Source organism: Spermophilus citellus, assembly GCF_964194105.1.
Source record: "Spermophilus citellus genome assembly, chromosome: 9".
NCBI classification, from domain to species: Eukaryota; Metazoa; Chordata; class Mammalia; order Rodentia; family Sciuridae; genus Spermophilus; species Spermophilus citellus.
The window spans coordinates 56,849,456-56,869,946 of NC_138191.1; the positions used below are offsets into that span (position 1 = coordinate 56,849,456).

Consider the following 20,491-nt stretch of genomic DNA (forward strand, 5'->3'; position numbering starts at 1 on the left):
TAGAAGACAAGAAATAATTAAAATTAGAGCAGAAATCAACGAAATTGAAACAAAGAAACCATTGAAAAAATTGATAAAACTAAAAGTTGGTTCTTTGAAAAAATAAATAAGATAGGCCCTTAGCCATGCTAACGAAGAGAAAAAGAGAGAGAACTCAAATTACCAACACACGGGATGAAAAAGGCAATATCACAACAGACACTACAGAAATACAGAAGATAATTAGAAAGTATTTTGAAACCCTATATTCCAATAAAATAGAAGATAGTGAAGATATCGATAAATTTCTTAAGACATATGATCTGCCCAGATTGAGACAGGAAGACACACAATTTAAACAGACCAATAACAAAGGAAGAAATAGAAGAAGCCATCAAAAGACTACCAACCAAGAAAAGCCCTGGACAGGATGGGTATACAGCGGAGTTCTACAAAACCTTCAAAGAAGAATTAATACCAATACTTTTCAAGCTATTTCAAGAAATAGAAAAAGAAGGAGCTCTTCCAAATTCATTCTATGAGGCCAACATCACTCTGATCCCAAAACCAGACAAAGACACTTCAAAGAAAGAAAACTACAGACCAATATCTATAATGAACTTGAATGCAAAAATTCTCAATAAAATTCTGGCGAATCGAATACAAAAACATATCAAAAAACTTGTGCACCATGATCAAGTAGGATTCATCCCTGGGATGCAAGGCTGGTCCAATATACGGAAATCAATAAATGCTATTCACCACATCAATAGACTTAAAGACAAGAACCATATGATCATCTCGATAGATGCAGAAAAAGCATTTGACAAAGTACAGCATCCCTTTATGTTCAAAACACTAGAAAAACTAGGGATAACAGGAACTTACCTCAATGTTGTAAAAGCTATATATGCTAAACCTCAGGCTAGCATCATCCTAAACGGAGAAAAACTGAAGGCATTCCCTCTAAAATCTGGAACAAGACAGGGATGCCCTCTATCACCACTTCTATTCAATTTAGTTCTCGAAGTACTAGGCAGAGCAATGAGACAGACAAAAGAAATTAAAGGCATAAAAATAGGAAAAGAAGAAATTAAATTATCGCTATTTGCGGATGACATGATAATATACTTAACAGACCCAAAAGGGTCTACAAAGAAGCTGCTAGAGTTAATAAATGAATTCAGCTAAGTGGCAGGTTATAAAATCAACACGCATAAATCAAAGGCATTCCTGTATATCAGCAACAAAACCTCTGAAATGGAAATAAGGAAAACCACTCCATTCACAATATCCTCAAAGAAAATAAGATACTTGGGAATCAACCTAACAAAAGAGGTGAAAGATTTATACAATGAAAACTACAGAACCCTAAAGAGAGCGAGAGAAGAAGATCTCAGAAGATGGAAAAATGTACCCTGTTCATGGATAGGCAGAACTAACATCATCAAAATGGCGATATTACCCAAAGTTCTCTACAGGTTTAATGCGATGCCAATCAAAATCCCAACGGCGTTTCTTGTAGAAATAGATAAAGCAATCATGAAATTCATGTGGAAAAATAAAAGACCCAGAATAGCAAAAGCAATTCTAAGCAGGAAGTGTGAATCTGGAGGTATAGCGATACCAGAGTTCAAACTGTACTACAAAGCAACAATAACAAGAACAGCATGGTACTGGTACCAAAACAGGCAGGTGGACCAATGGTACAGAATAGAGGACACAGAGACTAATCCACAAAGTTACAACTATCTTATATTTGATAAAGGGGCTAAAAACATGCAATGGAGGAAGGATAGCATCTTCAACAAATGGTGCTGGGAAAATTGGAAATCCATATGCAACAAAATGAAACTGAATCCCTTTCTCTCGCCATGCACAAAAGTTAACTCAAAATGGATCAAGGAGCTAGATATCAAATCAGAGACACTGCGTCTCACAGAAGAAAAAGTTGGCTACGATCTACATATTGTGGGGTCGGGCTCCAAATTCCTTAATAGGACGCCCATAGCCCAAGAGTTAATAACAAGAATCAACAAATGGGACTTACTTAAACTAAAAAGTTTTTTCTCAGCAAGAGAAACAATAAAAGAGGTAAATAGAGAGCCTACATCCTGGGAACAAATTTTTACCCCTCACACCTCAGATAGAGCCCTAATATCCAGAATATACAAAGAACTCAAAAAATTAAACAATAAGATAACAACCCAATCAACAAATGGGCCAAGACTAGAGCAGATTATGCTTAGTGAAGCTAGCCAATCCCTAAAAAAAAAATACCAAATGTCTTCTTTGATATAATGAGAGCAACTATGAACAGAGCAGGGAGGAAGAGCAGGAAGAAAAGATTAACATTAAACAGAGACATGAGATGGGAGGGAAAGGGAGAGAAAAGGGAAACTGCATGGAAATGAAGGGAGACCCTCACTGCTATACAAAATTACATATAAGAGGTTGTGAGGGGAATGGGAAAATAAACAAGGAGAGAAATGAATTACAGTAGATGGGGTAGAGAGAGAAGATGGGAGGGGAGGGGAGGGGGGATAGTAGAGGATAGGAAAGGCAGCAGAATACAACAGTTACTAATAGGGCATTATGTAAAATTGTAGATGTGTAACCGACGTGATTCTGCAATCTGCATTTGGAGTAAAAATTGGGAGTTCATAACCCACTTCAATCTAATGTATGAAATATGATATGTCAAGAGCTTTGTAATGTTGTGAACAACCAATAAAAAATAATAAAAAAAAGAAAAAGAAAATAAAAAAATAAAAGTAAACTGTAGTGTAGTGTGTATTAAATAAATACCTGTATAAAAAAAAAAAAAAGAAATATATGGAAAAAATTAAAAAAAAAAAAAACAAAAAAAAAACCCAAATGGGCCAAGGACCTGAACAGACACTTTTCAGAGGAGGACATACAATCAATCAACAAGTACATGAAAAAATGCTCACCATCTCTAGCAATCAGAGAAATGCAAATCAAAACCACCCTAAGATACCATCTCACTCCAGTAAGATTGGCAGCCATTATGAAGTCAAACAACAATAAGTGTTGGCGAGGATGTGGGGAAAAGGGTACACATGTACACTGCTGGTGGGACTGCAAATTGGTGAGGCCAATTTGGAAAGCAGTATGGAGATTCCTGGGAAAGCTGGGAATGGATCCACAATTTGACCCAGCTATTTCCCTTCTTGGACTATTCCCTGAGGACCTTAAAAGAGCGCACTATAGGGATACTGCCACATCAATGATTATAGCGGCACAATTCACAATAGCTAGACTGTGGAACCAACCTAGATGCCCTTCAATAGATGAATGGATAAAAAAAAATGTGGCATCTATACACAATGGAGTATTATGCCGCACTAAGAAATGACAAAATCATAGAATTTGCAGGGAAATGGATGGCATTAGAGCAGATTATGCTAAGTGAAGCTAGCCAAGCCCTAAAAAACAAATGCCAAATGTCTTCTTTGATATAAAGAGAGCAAATAAGAACAGAACAGGAAGAAAGAGCATGAGGAAAAGACTACAGTAAACAAAGACGAATGGGGGGAGAGAAACGGAGAGAGAAGGGAAAGCATTTATAAGTTTTAATATGTGAAAACAACGTTTGCGTTCCCAAAAGAATAAGTCACACAAAGGGGAACGCAAATAGGTCACCACCAAACTTTGTGAGCAGAACTTAATGTCAGAAAACAATGGAGTAACACATTCGAATAGTCAAGAAGAAAAAACATGAACCAAAGAATTTTAAGTCTAGCTGAATTATCAAATAGTCAAATATAAGAACCATAAACTGTTTTAAATATGAAAGCATTCATGAATATTGTCCATGAGTGAATGTTGTCCATAAAAAAAAAAAAAAAAGAATGATCTTGGACAAAAGGAATGACTACAGAGCCACTGTGATAAGGAGAGGTAAGGAGCATTAAATATTTATTTACTTGTAGAACCAAGACTAAATAAGAGTTAAAAGGTAGAGAATATGCTCTGATGATGTAAATATAATACAACCATAAAAACATGAAGAATTTGAAGAGCATGTATTTTGTTTAAAAAAAATACTTTTCAGAAATCATATTGATATATCTGAAATACTACCTGGAGAGTGTTATGTGTAGAAAATGTGATAAAGCAACTGAGTATCCCTGTGATATTCTAATTTGACCATCCCCTATATTCTTAATAATCAGGATTAATGGTATAGAAAAAAGGAGATACAAATGTTTGGCAGCAGTTAGTGATGAGCAGTGAAATATGAACCAACACTACAGCTGGGTCAGAGGGTTTCTTTGAAACTGCCTTTAGTGAACAATCAAGTAACTTGTAGAACAACAACAGGTGTACTAACCCTGAGAATAAACACATGGAAATAGAGGGAGTCAATTAAGAAATAGGTCAAGAAAGAAAGATCAATGGAGCTAACTTCTTGCAGGGTCTACTGAGGTTATTGTAAAGTTAGAATTTATGGACCTAAGTTTCTCAATGTATTTCAGAAGGAAATATCATTAACAATACAGGCACACTAAGATGAATTTTGCCCAGTCATTGATCCCAGTACCCACATCAACTTGTAGGTAAAACCCTTTGAATAGAATGGCCATCATTACAGTTCTGGAAAGAACCAACTAGGGTCAAAAGCTCTACTGCCCAATATGAAGGAGGAGTTGAATAACTGACTGGGGTCAAGTACAGAAGGTGGTTCCCAGGTCTCAAGGCAACCATAAAACAGCAACAAAGCCTGATGTGGTGGCACATGCCTATAATCCCAGCTGCTCAGGAGGCTAAGGCAGTAGTAGGATCTCAAGTTCAAAGCCAGCCTAAGCAAAAGCAAGGTGCTAAGCAACTCAGTGAGACCCTGTCTCTAAATAAAATACAAAATAGGTCTGGAAGGGGCTGGGGTTGTGGCTCAGTGGTAGAGCGCTTGTCTAGCAGCGTGAGACACTGGTTTCGAGTCTCAGGACATATACAAAAAAAGGTCCATCAACAACTAAAAAATATTTTTTAAAAAATAGGTCTGGAAATGTGGGTCAGTGGCCAAGTGCCACTGAGTTCAATACCCAGTACCCCACCCCAGCCCTGCCACAAAAAAAAACAAAAACAGTAATAAATTTGGAAACAACACTGTTTCCACTTGATGACCTGCTCTCCGAAGAGTTCTTTGCTGGAGTCTAACTTTATTTGAAGATACCAGCTCTCTATTTCCAGAGGGTTTTTGCTGGAGTCTAACTTTATTTTCACTCATAATATAAAGTTCTCTTGCTTGGCTTTTTGTATTTGACTTCTAATATTCTTTTGCTGAAACACAAGAACCAAGATTTGTAGCTTCAACTCCCCACTCTACTGTGACACAGATACAGAAAACAGTAATTTAAAATCTTCAAATCCTATATACAGACTGGAAGTTATACAATATTCTATTTGTTTTTAAGAAAGGCCTAGACACAATGGCCAACAATCTCAACAAACATACCCAAGTTTCAGTTGTGATCTTGAAATACCATTTCCCATTAAAAAGAACCAAACTCTTCTTGGAAAAGAGGTGATTTTAGGTCTGATCAGAATATATCTAACAGGAGCTTAAACCATACTATTACAGGCAGGAAGGAAGTTACTATCAAAGACCACTGAGGCCATGACAACAGGACTAAGGAACCAACTTTAAAGAGACTCTCACTGAACATGAATAAAGATAATAACCATAATGAACAGATGCACAAATAATTAAATCAGTGGTTCTTGAACTCACTGATCACCTTCAGACAATAACAGGAATCTAACATATTATTCTGAAAATTGGTTAATAAATAAGCAACTATCTGGGCTGGGTTGTAACTCAGTGCTAGAACACTTGCCTAGCATATGTGAAGCACTGGGTTCAGTTCTCAGCACCACATATAAATAAATAAAATAAAGGTTCACTGACAACTAAAAAAAATACATTAAAAAAAAAAGCAACTGCCTATCCTGCTTTTCTTAACTGAATTGTACCAATGGGTAACCAGAGAATAGAAAAGTAAAAGTTTCTTATTATGGAAGTATTCCACCTTATAAATGAATAACAGAATTCAATATATCATCTTATAAGCCTTACTAATAAGTCAATTATGTACACATAAACCATCTATGGCTGTTAAAATCACAAAAGAGAAACAATCATACACTATACACTTCTTGACCAAGTAACCACACCTGGGCCTACAAAGTATTCCTGTTCATAACAACCTAGACAAACAAAACTTCAGTCTGATCAAGGTTTTAGATCCAACTATCAATTTGCACAAAATACAAAGGATAAAACATTATGCAATCAGCATAATTCAGAATCTGTATAGGTCAAAATATCTGCTGTTTCAACAAACAAACTGTAAGAAAAAAGGGGAAAAGATGGATAGTAGGGTGATGTATACTTTCAGAGACTTAAAAAAACCACAGACACAACTAAATTATATTGTTCAGCAATGCACATTTAGGTTATAAAATTTAAGGAAATGAAATTAGTATAGAAGTCAGAATAGCAGTTACTTTTAGGTGAAAGGAAAGAAGCTGTGATTGGAAAAGGGTCACCTGAAAGACTTCTAGAATGGCCGCAGAGATCCATTTCTTGATCAAATGGTGGTTACAAAGGTGCTTTATTTATAAAAAGAATCCATTCAGTTATATATGTCTGTGTAAATTTTATGCAGTTTTCTATATCTGTGGCATAATCCATAGACCTTTCTTTTCAAGTCAATAATTCCATGTCTTTGCTCAAGCTGTTTTTCCTATCTGGAATGCCCCCTTAGCAAGACACTCCATATCCCCAAAAGATCAGGGCTCAAATGTGAAATTTGCATTTGAATTAAACATTCCCATCTCCATACTCTCTCCCATAAAACAGAGTTCCCACAACTAGTCATACTTTGGCTGTACAAATTTTCTATTACTAAGATCACTCAGTTTGGCATCTCAATGCCCAGCCTACTGACATACAGCATTAAATAGAATGTACTGAATAAATGTTCTATTTCTTTCCACATTAATGTCTCCTCTGAGGGTGGGAGAAATAGCTATTTTGTTGAAGGAATAAAATACAAGCAGAATTGTATCTATTTATCAATAGTTAAACTGGAAATATTTGATATTAAAATAAAAAGTGGAATCCTTATGAACTATTAAGTCTCACACTTTGCTTTCCCCTCCCCCATCGCCTTACTAAAACATCTTAGGTATTACTGAGGTAGAAAAAAGTGAAATAATTCCTACAGTTCAAAAATACCTTAAATCTAATTTTCTAATGCCATATAACTATTGATAAATAAATAGAGAACAATACCTTAACACATCATCAAGAGATGGGGGCGGGGGGAGGGGTTGCTGAGAATTTAATGAGAAAAATAGTATTAAAGTGTTCAAACACAGAACTCTCTCCTTCTGTTTCTCAAGAGAATAAAATCTTGTCTGATTTCATTTAATGATTTTTAATGTTTTTTCTTGATTTAAATTTTAATCTTCCCAAATGCTGAAATACAAAACTAGCATAAAAAAGGTTCTGCTTTCTCCCACTGTAAGATCCATTTTGAAAAGAGACTTGTTCATATTCACTGGGTCCTTAACACCTAGAAATTCAGTGTCCAATTAGTTAAGATTTGATTGAGAAGAAAGACCTCTCAATCAAATCTCTATACCAAATAACTCAAAACCCAGCATTTCACATACCGTGGGCATTCAACTGACTGAGTGGTATGATGACTAGGTTCCTTTCTTTGATTAGTTCTTTATTCCACCTACTGTTCTCAGGCCAGGCTAGTTCCTCCAGTCCTACTTCTGGAAGGAGGAAACTATAGTATTCAACCTTGATTTCTTCTTTTCTCCTAAGCTCACCTCCAAGAGAAACTGAAGAACTGCAATAACACTGAATTAGAGTGAGAAGTTTGAGTTTGATATGCGGTATTTTTATAAAGATGATAAAAGCATGCATGATAAAAGGGAAATGCAACAGTATGCTAATACTATTTTAATCAAAGCTAAAAAGCAACAGTTTTAAGTTACATGCTCATTTCAGAAGTTAAAATGTGAAAAAAGTACTAAAATATGGGGGAAAAGACTATCTTAGAATCAATGAAATGTGACAGTAATCATGATAAATGATGGGTGTTTTTTTCTCCCTTTTTCTAAATCATATCTTCTAGAGTGTATATCACACTTTATCAGCAAAAATGTCTAATATTTAAAACTATGAAGCATTGAAAGTAATTTTTAAAAAGTTCACAAGTTTTGTGGAATTCACTAAACTCATAAAATCATTGCCTCTTTACTTGTTAAGAGAAACTATGTGTCCAGGTTGCTTCATAGGTTTAAGTTAAATATATATCTTTAAAATAATGACATAAAGTAGACATATAAACACATGCTGGCTAAACTTTTACCTAGAAGCTGCCCCATTCTACATGGTATATTTATTTTTAATGCTGAGATATATATTAAGAAGTCAAAATAATTTAAGCATTAAGTAAACCATTCAATTCACTTTTATGTTTATTATTATGGTCCTAGTATAGTGGTAAGACTGTTAATCTATTAACAGATATCAAAATACCTATAACTGTGCTTTGATCAGCTTTATTTTCAATTTTATACTTTATTAAATTACATACACTCAGGGACTGCTATTCTAGGGAAAGGTTAAGAAATGCAGATTTAAAGAAAAAAAAACATCTTTTAAGCACATTCACAAGTTGTTCTTAAGAAGGTTTTAAACCATTTTAATGCATACTACAGTTCCCACTTAAAAGAACACAACCATCAGTTAGCCAAAACATTCTGTCTACATGCTTAATAAAGACTCTATTCTTAACAGAGATGCCTACAACAAAAGTGATTTTATTGTACAAGAATGCTACAGGTCTTTTCTTCCTTTGGTTCTATCAATTGAACCCAAAGATGCTTTACCATTGAACGATATCCACATTCTTTTTTATTTTGAGACGGGGTCTCTGTAAATTGCTGAGGCTAACCTCAAACTTTTAATTTTCCTGCCTCAGCCTCCCAAGTTGCTAGGATTTTAAATATGTGCCACTGTACTCATCACAATTGTTCTTTTTTAATTATTATTAGTTATTGATGAACTATTCGTTTATACGTGGTGCGGAACCCAGTGCCTCCACACATGCTAGGCAAGCACTCTACCACTCAGCCACAACCCCAGCCCCTCACAACTGTTCTTAAGTAAAGCTACCTAATGTTTTTTAATAATTTTTAGTTGTTGATGGACCTTTATTTCATTTATTTTATGTGGTTCTGAGAATCAAACCCAGTACCTCACACATGCTAGGCAAGCACTCTTCCGCTGAGCTACAGCCCCAGCCCACAATGCCTAATTTTTTAATAGAAATACTACACATGCCAATGTAAACAACTCTAATGTTCCATAAAAATCTCACTAAAAGAATGGAGGAATACCATTAAATTGCATTTAATCTGGTATACATCACTTCAAAGTAAATGTAAAAGACCCTTTCTTCCTCCTAATTCCAGTTTATATTCTATTGCAACAGACTAGAAGTTAATGGTATTCATCAGGTCATGCATGACCATGATATTGATCCTTTGGGGAAAATACAATTTATCTAAATTGACAGAGTGGTATGACTACTTAAAAGGAAGAGGTAAATTCTACGAGCAAGAAAAGAGTTCACGAAAATGTCATATCAAACTAAGCCCATTCTCTTCTCGAAAGGAATATGGAAACTCTGTAAACTTTGTTTACTATGATACAACATGATGTAAACCAAATCAGGGGTTCTCTGCCTTTTCCACGAAAGAGACCAATGGCGTAAAGAATTCTAGGACCTCATCTTCACGACACCATGATCAGAAAAGTCCCTTCCCAATTAGTAGCTTCAGAAACACCCCAAAAGAGGACTTTGGCCTAATACAGATCAGGTTATGAATATTGTCAGAATGCCAATAGAAGTGCTAACAGAAGTGCTGGAAAGATAAATATGCGAGCCAATTAATGCATGTCAATTAATAGGAAGGTTAGAATGGTATAATTAGATGGCTTTACCCTTAGTCTGGTCCGATTTCTCTTTAATGTATTGGGAAAATATACAGAAAGAATGGCTAATATGCAGGATCAGTCAGGTGTGGTGGCGCACACCTGTAATCCCAGCGGCTTAGATGGCTGAGGCTTGAGGCTTGAGATCAAAGCCAGCCTCAGCAACCTACACAGGCTCTAAGTAACTCATCAAGATCCTGTCTCTAAATAAAATATAAAAAAAGGCTGAGGATGTGGCTCAGTGGTTAAGTGCACCTGGGTTCAATCCCCAGTACCAAAAAAATAAAAAAAAATCCAGGATCAAAAAAGTTCTAAAGGAAAGAAGTAAAATGCTCAAAAAAGGTTTAAATGTAAGGCCTGCACTCAGGTTTAAAATAAACTAAATAAATAAGCACAAGTTGAGGAAGGAAAAGGAAGTAGAACCATTATATAAACTAAATGTGAAAAATATTTGGCTGGTATAAAAATGAATGTCATCTCATGCTTTTTTAACAAAAGCTTAAGATCTACAAAGCAGGTCATAACTTTGTTCTATTTTGTGCCAGTGAATATGAAATTTAGGAACACCTCTTTACAAGGTGGAGAAATAGAGTATCATATTAGAGAAGCAGCAACTGAAAAATTACTGAATACCTGAAACTGTGTCACATAAAACTAACTTAAACACTTTCCAACTCCAAAAGTAAATGATTCTATCAATTGAAAATGGCTTCTTTAGGGAAATTTCCATAGACACATGTGAGGAAACTTTTAGGAAAGTTCAATAATTTTTTTTTAATATTTTTAGTGTTGGACCTTTATTTTATTTATTTATATGTGGTGCTGAGAATCGAATCCAGTGCCTCACCCATACGAGACAAGCACTCTTCCACTGAGCCACAACTCCAGCCCCAATAATTTTTGAGTAGCTAAATGGGATATTTCGTTGTCTTCTTCATTTTCCTTTAGCAAGCACAGCAACAGCCTATGAGAGTTATTTTTATTTATTGAGCATTGGGTTAAAACATTTTCTTGTTTAATCCTCACTCAACTGTTGAATTATGTGAATACTATTATCCCCATTTTACTAAGGCTCAAAGATGTTGAGTTAATTGACCAAGGCCACTTGTTAAGAGAAACTATGTGTCCAGGTTGTGGACAGATAAAGCAAATGGTTTCTTAAAACTCTGAACCCATACCTGACTCCAAAGACCATGTTTTCTACTACATTAAGCTACCTTCATAATCAAAATTAAGCTGCTACATTAAAAAAAATTGTTCTTTCAAATATATAAATATATGCAAATTAAAAGAATCTTTCAACATTATTTTGCACCTCTAAAGCAGAAAAAAAATAAATATTCCCTTACAATGAGTAATTATATTAGAACTCAGTCACAGTATTGCAAAGTGACACAACTCTTTAAAAGTAGTATGTCGTCAACCTATGCACCTCTAGAACATTCACACTTTTTCCACAAACACTAAAGAAGTTCATAAGCTTCCATTTATTAATCCTATTTCTGGCAATTTATTCCAAGGAAATATTCAACAGAGATGGAAATGTTCACTCACAAAAATACACAGTACTACTTATAAAAATTCCAGAAACAATCTAAAGGCCCAATATTTAAGGGTAAAAAAAATCATTATTAAACCACAGAAATATTTATGCATTCTTTAAAAGAACTATAAGAAAGATGTGGGGCTGGGGATGTGGCTCAAGCGGTAGTGCGCTCGTCTGGCATGCGTGCGGCCCGGGTTCGATCCTCAGCACCACATACAAACAACGATGTTGTGTCCGCCGATAACTAAAAAATAAATATTGAAAAATTCTCTCTCTCTCTCTCTCTCTCCCTCTATCACTCTCTCTTTAAAAAAAAAAAAAAAAAAAGATGTACACCTCAAATGAAAATAGCAAAACACGTAATTACAGAATCATCAGGTGTGATGATGCATGCTTATAGTCCCTGTTACTTGGGAGGCTGAGATGGGAGGATCATTTGAAACCAGGAGTTCAGGGTCCAGCCTGGGAACAAAGCAAGATTCCATCTTCAAAACAACAACAAAAAAAATTATAACTATGTAAAAAATGCATATAACAAAAATACAACAGTTTATTATTGTTATGGCATTATGAATAGCTTTGATTTTGTAATTATCTTTAATATTTTCACTTTCTTGTTAACTGTCACAAGTAGGTTATAAATGGTACTAATATAATTTTTATAAGTTTCTGAGATTTGTTTTACCTATGGAAATAAGAGGCAAAAGGAGTCCAGCTCCTAAAAAACTCATAATATAGTTGAGACAAAATTTATATCTGTAGCAAGAAAAAGGTGTTATTTAAAACAGCAGTAACCACAGCCCTAAGAAATGGGCATCTCAGAGACAGAGTTAATCAACAAATATTTTCTGAATGCCTACTGTATGCCAGCCATAGTTCTAGCCACTAGAGCTGTAACAATGAACAAAATAAAATTTCCTACCCTCATGGTGTTTACATCCTGACAGCACAGACATGTAATAAATAATATGTAAAATAAAAAGTGCTTTTGATAATGGTAAGTGCTAAGAAAAAAAATAAAGCCATGAAGGTAGACAATGTGTGTACTGAGGATGCTATTTTAAGCTGAATGGCAACGTGCTCACTAACGTGTCTGATAAAACTGAAGGGGGAAGGAATAAGCAATGTGGTACCAGCGACAGAACATTCCAGGCAGGAGGAGAATAGCAAATGCAAAAGCCCTCAAACAGAATATCTGCCCAAGGATGTTAGTGAACCAAAAAACTAGTAAGTGTAATTAATTAAACAACTTTCACCCAGATCTCTCAGCAGACCATAGACAGCTACATAGTTCTCAGAACATTGCTCTGGGCCTGATCTGCCACAGTTGAATTCAGTACACAGTTGCTTTTGCTGTAAATCCTGTAATGCTTCTTTCACCTATGGTTACTTAAGCACCATCTTTTATTCTAGGGATCCAAATGAAGCCAACCCATATATCCAAGGTTCATCCTAAGGATCTCAAGCAGCTCCAGTCCCTGTAATGACTCATGCTTATAGTCTGCAAACCACTCTATGGACCTGTGAAACTGAAAAGAGTGAAACCATTCCTTTTCAGAGTTGGATTTTAAAGGAGCATAACTCACAAAAAAAAGATAAATTTGATGTTTTCAGGAAAGTTATAGAAGGATTGGTAAAAAGGGAGTGCAAGGAGAAGCTAAAGATGTGAGGACATTTGAATGGTTAAAAAAAAAAAGGCCCAGGACCAAGCCAGTGAATCTTAGGGGAAAAGAAAATAGCCAAGAAATTGCCAATAGTGGGAATGTTCAAGCAATTTCCCTGCCCCCCCTTCTTTTTCTTATTAATACAGTATTTGTCTTTCCTCTGACAAACCCTGAGCCAACCACTTTCCCCAGACTGCCTAGGAGATACAGGAAAAGGAACACAGAAGGCCGATGAGGCACGGGAGAAAAAAAGAGACTGCTCCTTCATATGGCGAAGAGGATAAGAAAGGCTACCATCAGACAAAAGAGCACCTCCAGAAGGGCAAAACCCAGAATGGCACAGGAGACCTGTCACTTCAGAGGAATGCTCCTGACATAATCAATAATAAGGCTCCCAAACACAACCCAAATCCCAGCCCCAGCCTCAAGGAACTTGTTTGCTGTTGTCAATATCCCTCGGAGTGGTGCTGGTTTGGAAGGTGCAGCTAGAGACAAGTGAGGGGATGCAGGAATGCCAAGCTCAAGAGGCTCTTATCTGTTAGTCGGGGCAATTCAGCACCACTGCAGATAACGGTAAGTTCAGTAATGGAGAGGTACTCCTGACCAAGGATCCTGACTTGAGGAGGCATACATTTTCAGAGGTGAGGGGCCATCACAGAAGAACTCTTTAAGTGCAGAGAAGACAGTGAGTCTCAAGCAATTTCTTAAGTAAAAGAATTCTGAGATGTTCACTATGCTGGGATACAATCCCTACCACTACTCCCAAATTTTCAACAGAAGTCTTCTAGAAACCCTTGCTTTGTGGATCTTGATTCGGAGAAATCAAGGCAGATACCAAAGAGACAAGGTTAAAAGACAAGATGTAGGTAGGATCTAAAAATAGAGAAGCCAAAAAGTGAAGTAAAGTGTGACTAAGAAAAACACAAGCTTCTTGAAACTCCTCAGATATATTTGGGGTAGGAAATTGTACCCCACCATTTATAGAGTGTTAAAAAGGGTAAAGGTATACCCTTTATCAAAACACATCGCTAGATTATACGCTATCAACATGATTAGGTAAATCAAGAAAGACATTTAAACGTGTTTTTCAGAAGGTTAAACAGGGAGTGATCATCATTTAGATCATCTAGAATAGCTAAATACTTCATGGAAGAGGTAATCCTGCTTTATTAGCTCTTCAAGGATAGTAAGATTTGGAGAACAGAGTACACAGAGAAATTTCAGTTATGGCCAATAGCATGGATAAAGCTCAGAAGCCAAGAATGAGGGTAGCCTGTTCAAACAGCACAGAAACTGGCCTATCTGGAACAGAGCACCCCCTGGCAGGCAACAGCACATAAGATTAGCCAGGTAAAATGACACCAGATTGAGGAAGGCTCTGAAATCCAGGATAAGAAATCTGAACTTCACAATCACTGATGGGAAGGGAAAGAAACTGCTTTGTTATGCTTCATTTAAGATAATAAAATACTGTGGCAATGTAGACTGATCCCTTTCCCTGCCTTCTAAAACTGGAACACCAGTTTCCCACTACCCAGGTTATGTTCTATACTACTAGGTACACCATCATTTCTGTGAAGATAATGCCTCTACTTGTTTGTATTAGTCCCACATCTCCAAGGCATTTCAATTACCCTTAAAGATTTTTCAATAACTTCAAATCATTTATCTACTCTAACACTTATCTATCCTATGGTAGATCCAAATAGGGACTTAAAGGTTACTCGGTCCATGCCCTCAAGAAACTCTGATGCAGGCAGAAGCCAAGAAACCAGCACAATACAAAATGTTAACTGCTATAGTACAGAGATGCTTAAGAGTGTCAGGAAAGCAGAGGACATCTATCAGTGTGGAGACAGGGAAAAGACAGAAAACACCTAAGAGATTAAGTGTAGACTGAATCTTCAAGAAAAATAACTATCACAGGGTAGAAGTGGTGGGTATGACACTGATTACAATCAGTCTGCAAAGGCTAGGCACAGCCTGTCACCTCAGAGATTACAAATTAATTCCACATGGCTGGTAAATACAAAAAGTAGTCAAAGACCAAATAATGAACAGAAGTTTTATTTTAAAGTAGTTGAAAGATTTTAATGAAGAAATACTATGAGTAACTTTGCATTTCTTAAAAAAGAGCTCTGGTAGCTGTGGAAGATAGATGAAAAGGGCAAAGTTTCTTCGTATCATAAATGCCACAAAAATCTGATAAAAGACTGCTATAATATTCAATTTATTTCATTATCCATTCCCACCACCTTCCTAAGTTTAGTGCACATTCTTCATAAAACCTACCCTAACCCCTTCAAACACAATAATCTGGTCTTTCTCAGAACTTTGAGGGCGCGTCTGCCTATACACTTCACTGTCATCATCTTACATTTTAAATACTTGTATTTAAGTTTGCTCTCCTTAATAAGAACAACAGCTTCTTAAGAAAAGATGTCTCATATTTTTAAATGTATGTTGTGTGTGTATATGTGTGTGTGTGTGTGTGTGTATATATATATATACATATATATATATATATATATATATATATCCCTTATAGCACCTAGCACAGTAATACAACATTCAGAAACAGACACTCCTTTGAACTAAATAAATGGCTCTTATCCATGAGTAAAAAGATTCCATTTTTCCCCATAAATAATAATAAAAATAGAATGTATGATTAAGTAAAACTAAAGTGAAAAAAGTTAGCATAGTAGTGGAAATGATTATAAATGAATACAAAGAAACTTTTCTCTGAAAAATTCTAATTTGTGATAGGCATATATTATACAAGTACATCCATTCACTTAAAAAATGTATAACTAAGATTTCAATGTATACAAATTTCACCTAAAAACCTGTAAAAACAAGGGGTAAGGAGCTGGTAGATATAGCGAAACAAGAATATCAGAATATTCTTGGTACTTCCTGGTAAAATGAACAGGGGGATTATTATATTATTATATGTGTGTGAAATTTTCCACAATAAAAAGCTGTGCAAATGTATGAGATTTAACTAGTAAAAATAATAAACTTACAAAAATTTAAAATAACCCAGAACATTAAATTACTCATTCTTCAAATGTTTGGAATAACAATACCTTGTAACCTTTAATGTGGTTTTACTAGATCTATTACCTATACAATTCCAAGAGAATACATTTTCTAGGACAAACCTACTATTAACAACATGGACAAAAGAAGGCTTAGTAATCACATGTTCCTTAATTAAGCACTGGATAGAGATTAAAATTAGTCCTGTTACAAAAGATATCCCAAAGGTCAATAAAATATAAGGTTGGAATTTTATAATCTTTGAACTGTGATAACAAAGTAGTGAGGGGCTGGGGCTGTGGCTCAAGCGGTAGCGCGCTCGCCTGGCATGCGTGCGGCCCGGGTTCGATCCTCAGCACCACATACCAACAAAGATGTTGTGTCCGCCGAGAACTAAAAAATAAATATTAAAAAAAATTCTCTCTCTCTCTCTCTCTCTCTCTCTCTCTCTCTCTCTTTAAAAAAATAAAATAAAATAAAATAAAAAAATTTGGATAATTCCCTTCTTAAAAAAAAAAAAAAGTAGTGAGTAAAAGCAAGGCATAAGATTCTGGAAGTACATAACATCTACAAAGACAGACTCAATACCATTCTCTCTCTCTCTCTCTCTCTCTCTCTCTCTCTCTCTCTCTCTCTCTCTTTTAGTTGTAAATGGACACAATACCTTTATTTTATTTTTATGTGGTGCTGAGGATCGAACCTGGTGCCTTCCTCATGAGGCAAGCACTTTACTACTGAGCTACAACCCCAGCCCATCAATACATTCTTAATGATTTCAAAACAGTTCAATCATTTTATTCAGTAATTTCAACTCCACATTTATCTGCTCATAATCTGCTTCTCCTCCCACAAAATACTTGATGTGTAAAATAAAGATTTTCCTACTACTGATACAAAAAATTAACAATAACCTTTTGTCCAGTAAATTAACTGTTGCATAATTCAGCCACCTCAAAAACTTCCTCAAAAAGAGATGCTGAAAGAAATGTACCATGATGAAAGAAGAGCTACAATTATTTAACAAGACAAATTCTATTATACTATTTCACTGCTATTGCTACCGCCCATTAGATGGTGTTCAATTTCTCTTATTCAATAACTGACAATCTTAAAAAGTCGATGTAGTAGTTTCCTTGGACTGTAACTGGAAGGGAGCCTGCGGAGGGTTTCTGGGATGCTGATAATCCTGATGGATGCTGGTTACACTGGTGTGTTCTACTTGTAAAAATTCTTCAAGCTCTAGATTTATGATGTATACTTTTCTATATACATGTAGTAGTCCAATGAAGTTTTTTTAAAAAAAAACCATCAAAGCATGCCAGAACTGTTAGCTGTCCTCAAGTCTCATCCCCATGTCAAAACAATTTTCTGTGCTAACACTTCTCTGCAAAAAATGCAATTCAAGTTAAAGCACTTAATATTTCCTACCAGAATATGCCCAGATAACTGATAACTTTCATTTGCAACTGGGAGTTCAAAAAGCATACAATCCAATAGAAAAATGTTTTCTATTTTCCATAAGTAACATTTTTTTTAAACACAGAATAGGAAAAGTGAATAGGTACTGTAAATATCCAGCCTATGATGTGAATTATTTTCAACTTTGTTAAACTGATTTAGGAAAGAAAGGACCATCACTTCAGACTTTAGTTAGGAGGCGGCTAGAAAGTACTTCATGGGAAGAGGACTAGGAGCCACCTGTCAGTGTTTAGTGTTTATATACCAAGCAAATCAAAAACAGGAGAAAAAAGTACCTGTCCAGAGACATGAATGAAATAGAATTCATGAAAGCAGGATGCTAAGATTTAATACGACACATGTAATGATTGGCAAGAATGCTTGGGAACTAACCTTTTCTCATTCACTTGCCGTCCAGGAAATAAAAATGATGCCTGCAATTCCACAACTATAACTCAATTCTCTTTCTTCCTCTAATCTTATGACCTCCCCAAAGTTAAATCTCATCATGAAAATCCTCTCGCGGTGAAAGCAGTGCAGTGTAATTAAAAAGGATCTTGATCCTCACCTAAAACACACTTTTACCTTTCACCTACAAAGCCAAGAGAGGGAACTTTGTCCTACAAATACCACGAAACCAATTCAGTTTTTCCAGATGAAATGTCAGGGCGTTCATTGAGCAATTCCAAAGGGGTGGTGTGGGGCACTTTAGAAGAAAACCATGCCAAGTGGCCCCAGGATAGCTCACAGGAATCACCCTGGCGACTATGACAGCAATTACTCCGGAATCGAGCCAAACCTCATCCAAGTGACTTAGACAACAGCGACTATCCTGGAGAGTCCAATCCCCATCCTCAAATCACACAACCACGTCCATAAAACAAATCCTTCACGGTCTGTCTGGAAATGAGATGACAAAACTAAAACACCGCCAGAAAGTTGATACAGAAATGAGGTGGTTTGGATAAGGGATGGGCACACTGCTTCCCCTCCTCCCACCCTCGAGTAGGAGCGACTGTCCTCCGGGCTGGGTCGCAGATTTGCTTGTGGGCGCAGGAGAAAATTCTCACTCTTGCGGGTACAGCGAGGTGGCCCGACAGGCCGGCGGGGTACGCGGAAAGCCGGGGAGCCGGCGCTGCGGGGACACCCTGACATTGGAGCCCGGCTGTAGCCGCGGCCGCCCTCTCTCCGCCTGATCCTGCCGGCACCGGGACTCGTCTGCCAGGCGCTGGGCGGAGAGTGCACGCGGGGAGCGCCAGCTCGGGCCCGGGAAGGCGGCGCGGCCACGAGCCTTACCCGTGCAGGCCGAGGGCGCGGCGCCGCTTGTGGAGCAGGCAGAGCAGCAGGAATGCGGCCCCCGCCAGCGAGGAGTTCCGCGCCGTCAAGTACTTGCTGAAGGCCGCCATGGCACCACCAGGGCGAGCGAGCCGGCGAAGGGGACTCGGCGGCAACTACCTTAGTGCAGGAAGCGCGGGGGAGACTGGGAGGAGAGGACCGCGAGGAGGGAGGGCGGGGCCGGCCACGCAGGACCGCCCCCTGGAGCGCGCCGCCGCGCCGCCCGAGCGCCAAGCCCACCGCGAACTTCGGCTCGGCGGGAGCGCGCGCGGGAGCTGGGAGTCCGGAACGGTCCCGGGACGCGCCTTGCGCAGGCGCGGACCCCCACGGGGTTGCCGGAAACGCGGCGCTGGGACGTAGGCGATCTTCCCTCTGCCTCTCCTCACCCAGCAAGGTCCCGTTGCTACCCCCGCTTCAGCCCTACCCTCTCGGTGCGCTCACACCCGGCTTTCACAAGAACTGGAAGAGCGGGCCCGGCCTGCGCGGAGGACTCAGTGGGCCCTGCCTTCCGCCACCCCCCACCGTAATGGGTCGTTACCACCCTCTTAAAGGAGCTCGGGAAGAAGGGAGCGGCCCCTTTTACACAAAACTGGTGGCTTTATGATCACTGGGACTTACACAAAGCAGGCAGGGACTGTGGGAAGAACTCCTTTTTCCAGTGAGGGTTTTCCAAACCGTAACCTCTAGGGGCTGGTGAAATCGGTTTGGCAAAACAGGACCGCCACTTTGGTTTTTTTGTTTGGTTGGTTGGGTTTTTTTTTTTTTTGGGGGGGGGGGCGGTACAGTTTTGGATTTTTTTTTTTTTTTGAGAACAACACAACAAAAATCTCAGAATACATCACTTAGTAAAGGAGTTGCTTTGAGAAGTTTTTATTCCAGTTTTTTGTAGATATATATCGCGGGTGGAGACATAAAATGTGTTTCTTTGTGTGGGTCTTGTCAAATAAAAAGTTTGATAATCTCCGTTCTTTGCAAAGCAACATTCATAAATAACAATCGTGCGTTGTATAAATGCTGGCCTTACTCCCAGAATCAGGAAGGGTTTACAGATTACAGCATTCTTATGCTGTCCGACTTCTATGATGCAGAATTGTTGTCCCTAACATTTAGCCTAACACATACACAATAATTTAAGGAGTCACAGTTTTCAGTTGAGACTGGAGAAAAGCAAGTGTCAGAAAAGTAAGATCATAAATTCTCACATAATATATACGTGTATTAAAGGCTTCTACATGTTAAAAGTAGTCTACAAAACAGTGGTACCTTAGGTGTTTTCTCAATATAAATTGGCAATTGCCTAATACATGTTCCAAGAATCATAAAGACCTGATACAGTAATGATTGGTTTGTGTAGGGTGTTCAACAGTCAATTCTAAGTTATGTAAAAGTGAAGCTCCTACTAAATTCTCCAGCTGCCAT

At 37.5% G+C, this 20,491-nt stretch overlaps 1 protein-coding gene across 3 annotated transcripts in view; it reads right to left on the bottom strand.

The window, feature by feature from the left end:
• Window positions 1-19,560, bottom strand: part of ABCD3 (ATP binding cassette subfamily D member 3) — a 94,573-nt gene extending 75,013 nt beyond the window's left edge. Inside the window, exon 1 of one of the 3 annotated variants that reach the window (XM_081305044.1) lies at window positions 19,034-19,560. In XM_081305044.1, coding sequence (XP_081161170.1) covers window positions 19,034-19,143 — 110 coding nt within the window. In that variant the 5' untranslated portion in view covers window positions 19,144-19,560. The remainder of the gene's footprint in view (window positions 1-19,033) is intronic. The other 2 variants (XM_081305045.1, XM_081305043.1) reach the window with 2 other exon arrangements.
• Between the last annotated feature and the right edge of the window lie 931 nt (window positions 19,561-20,491).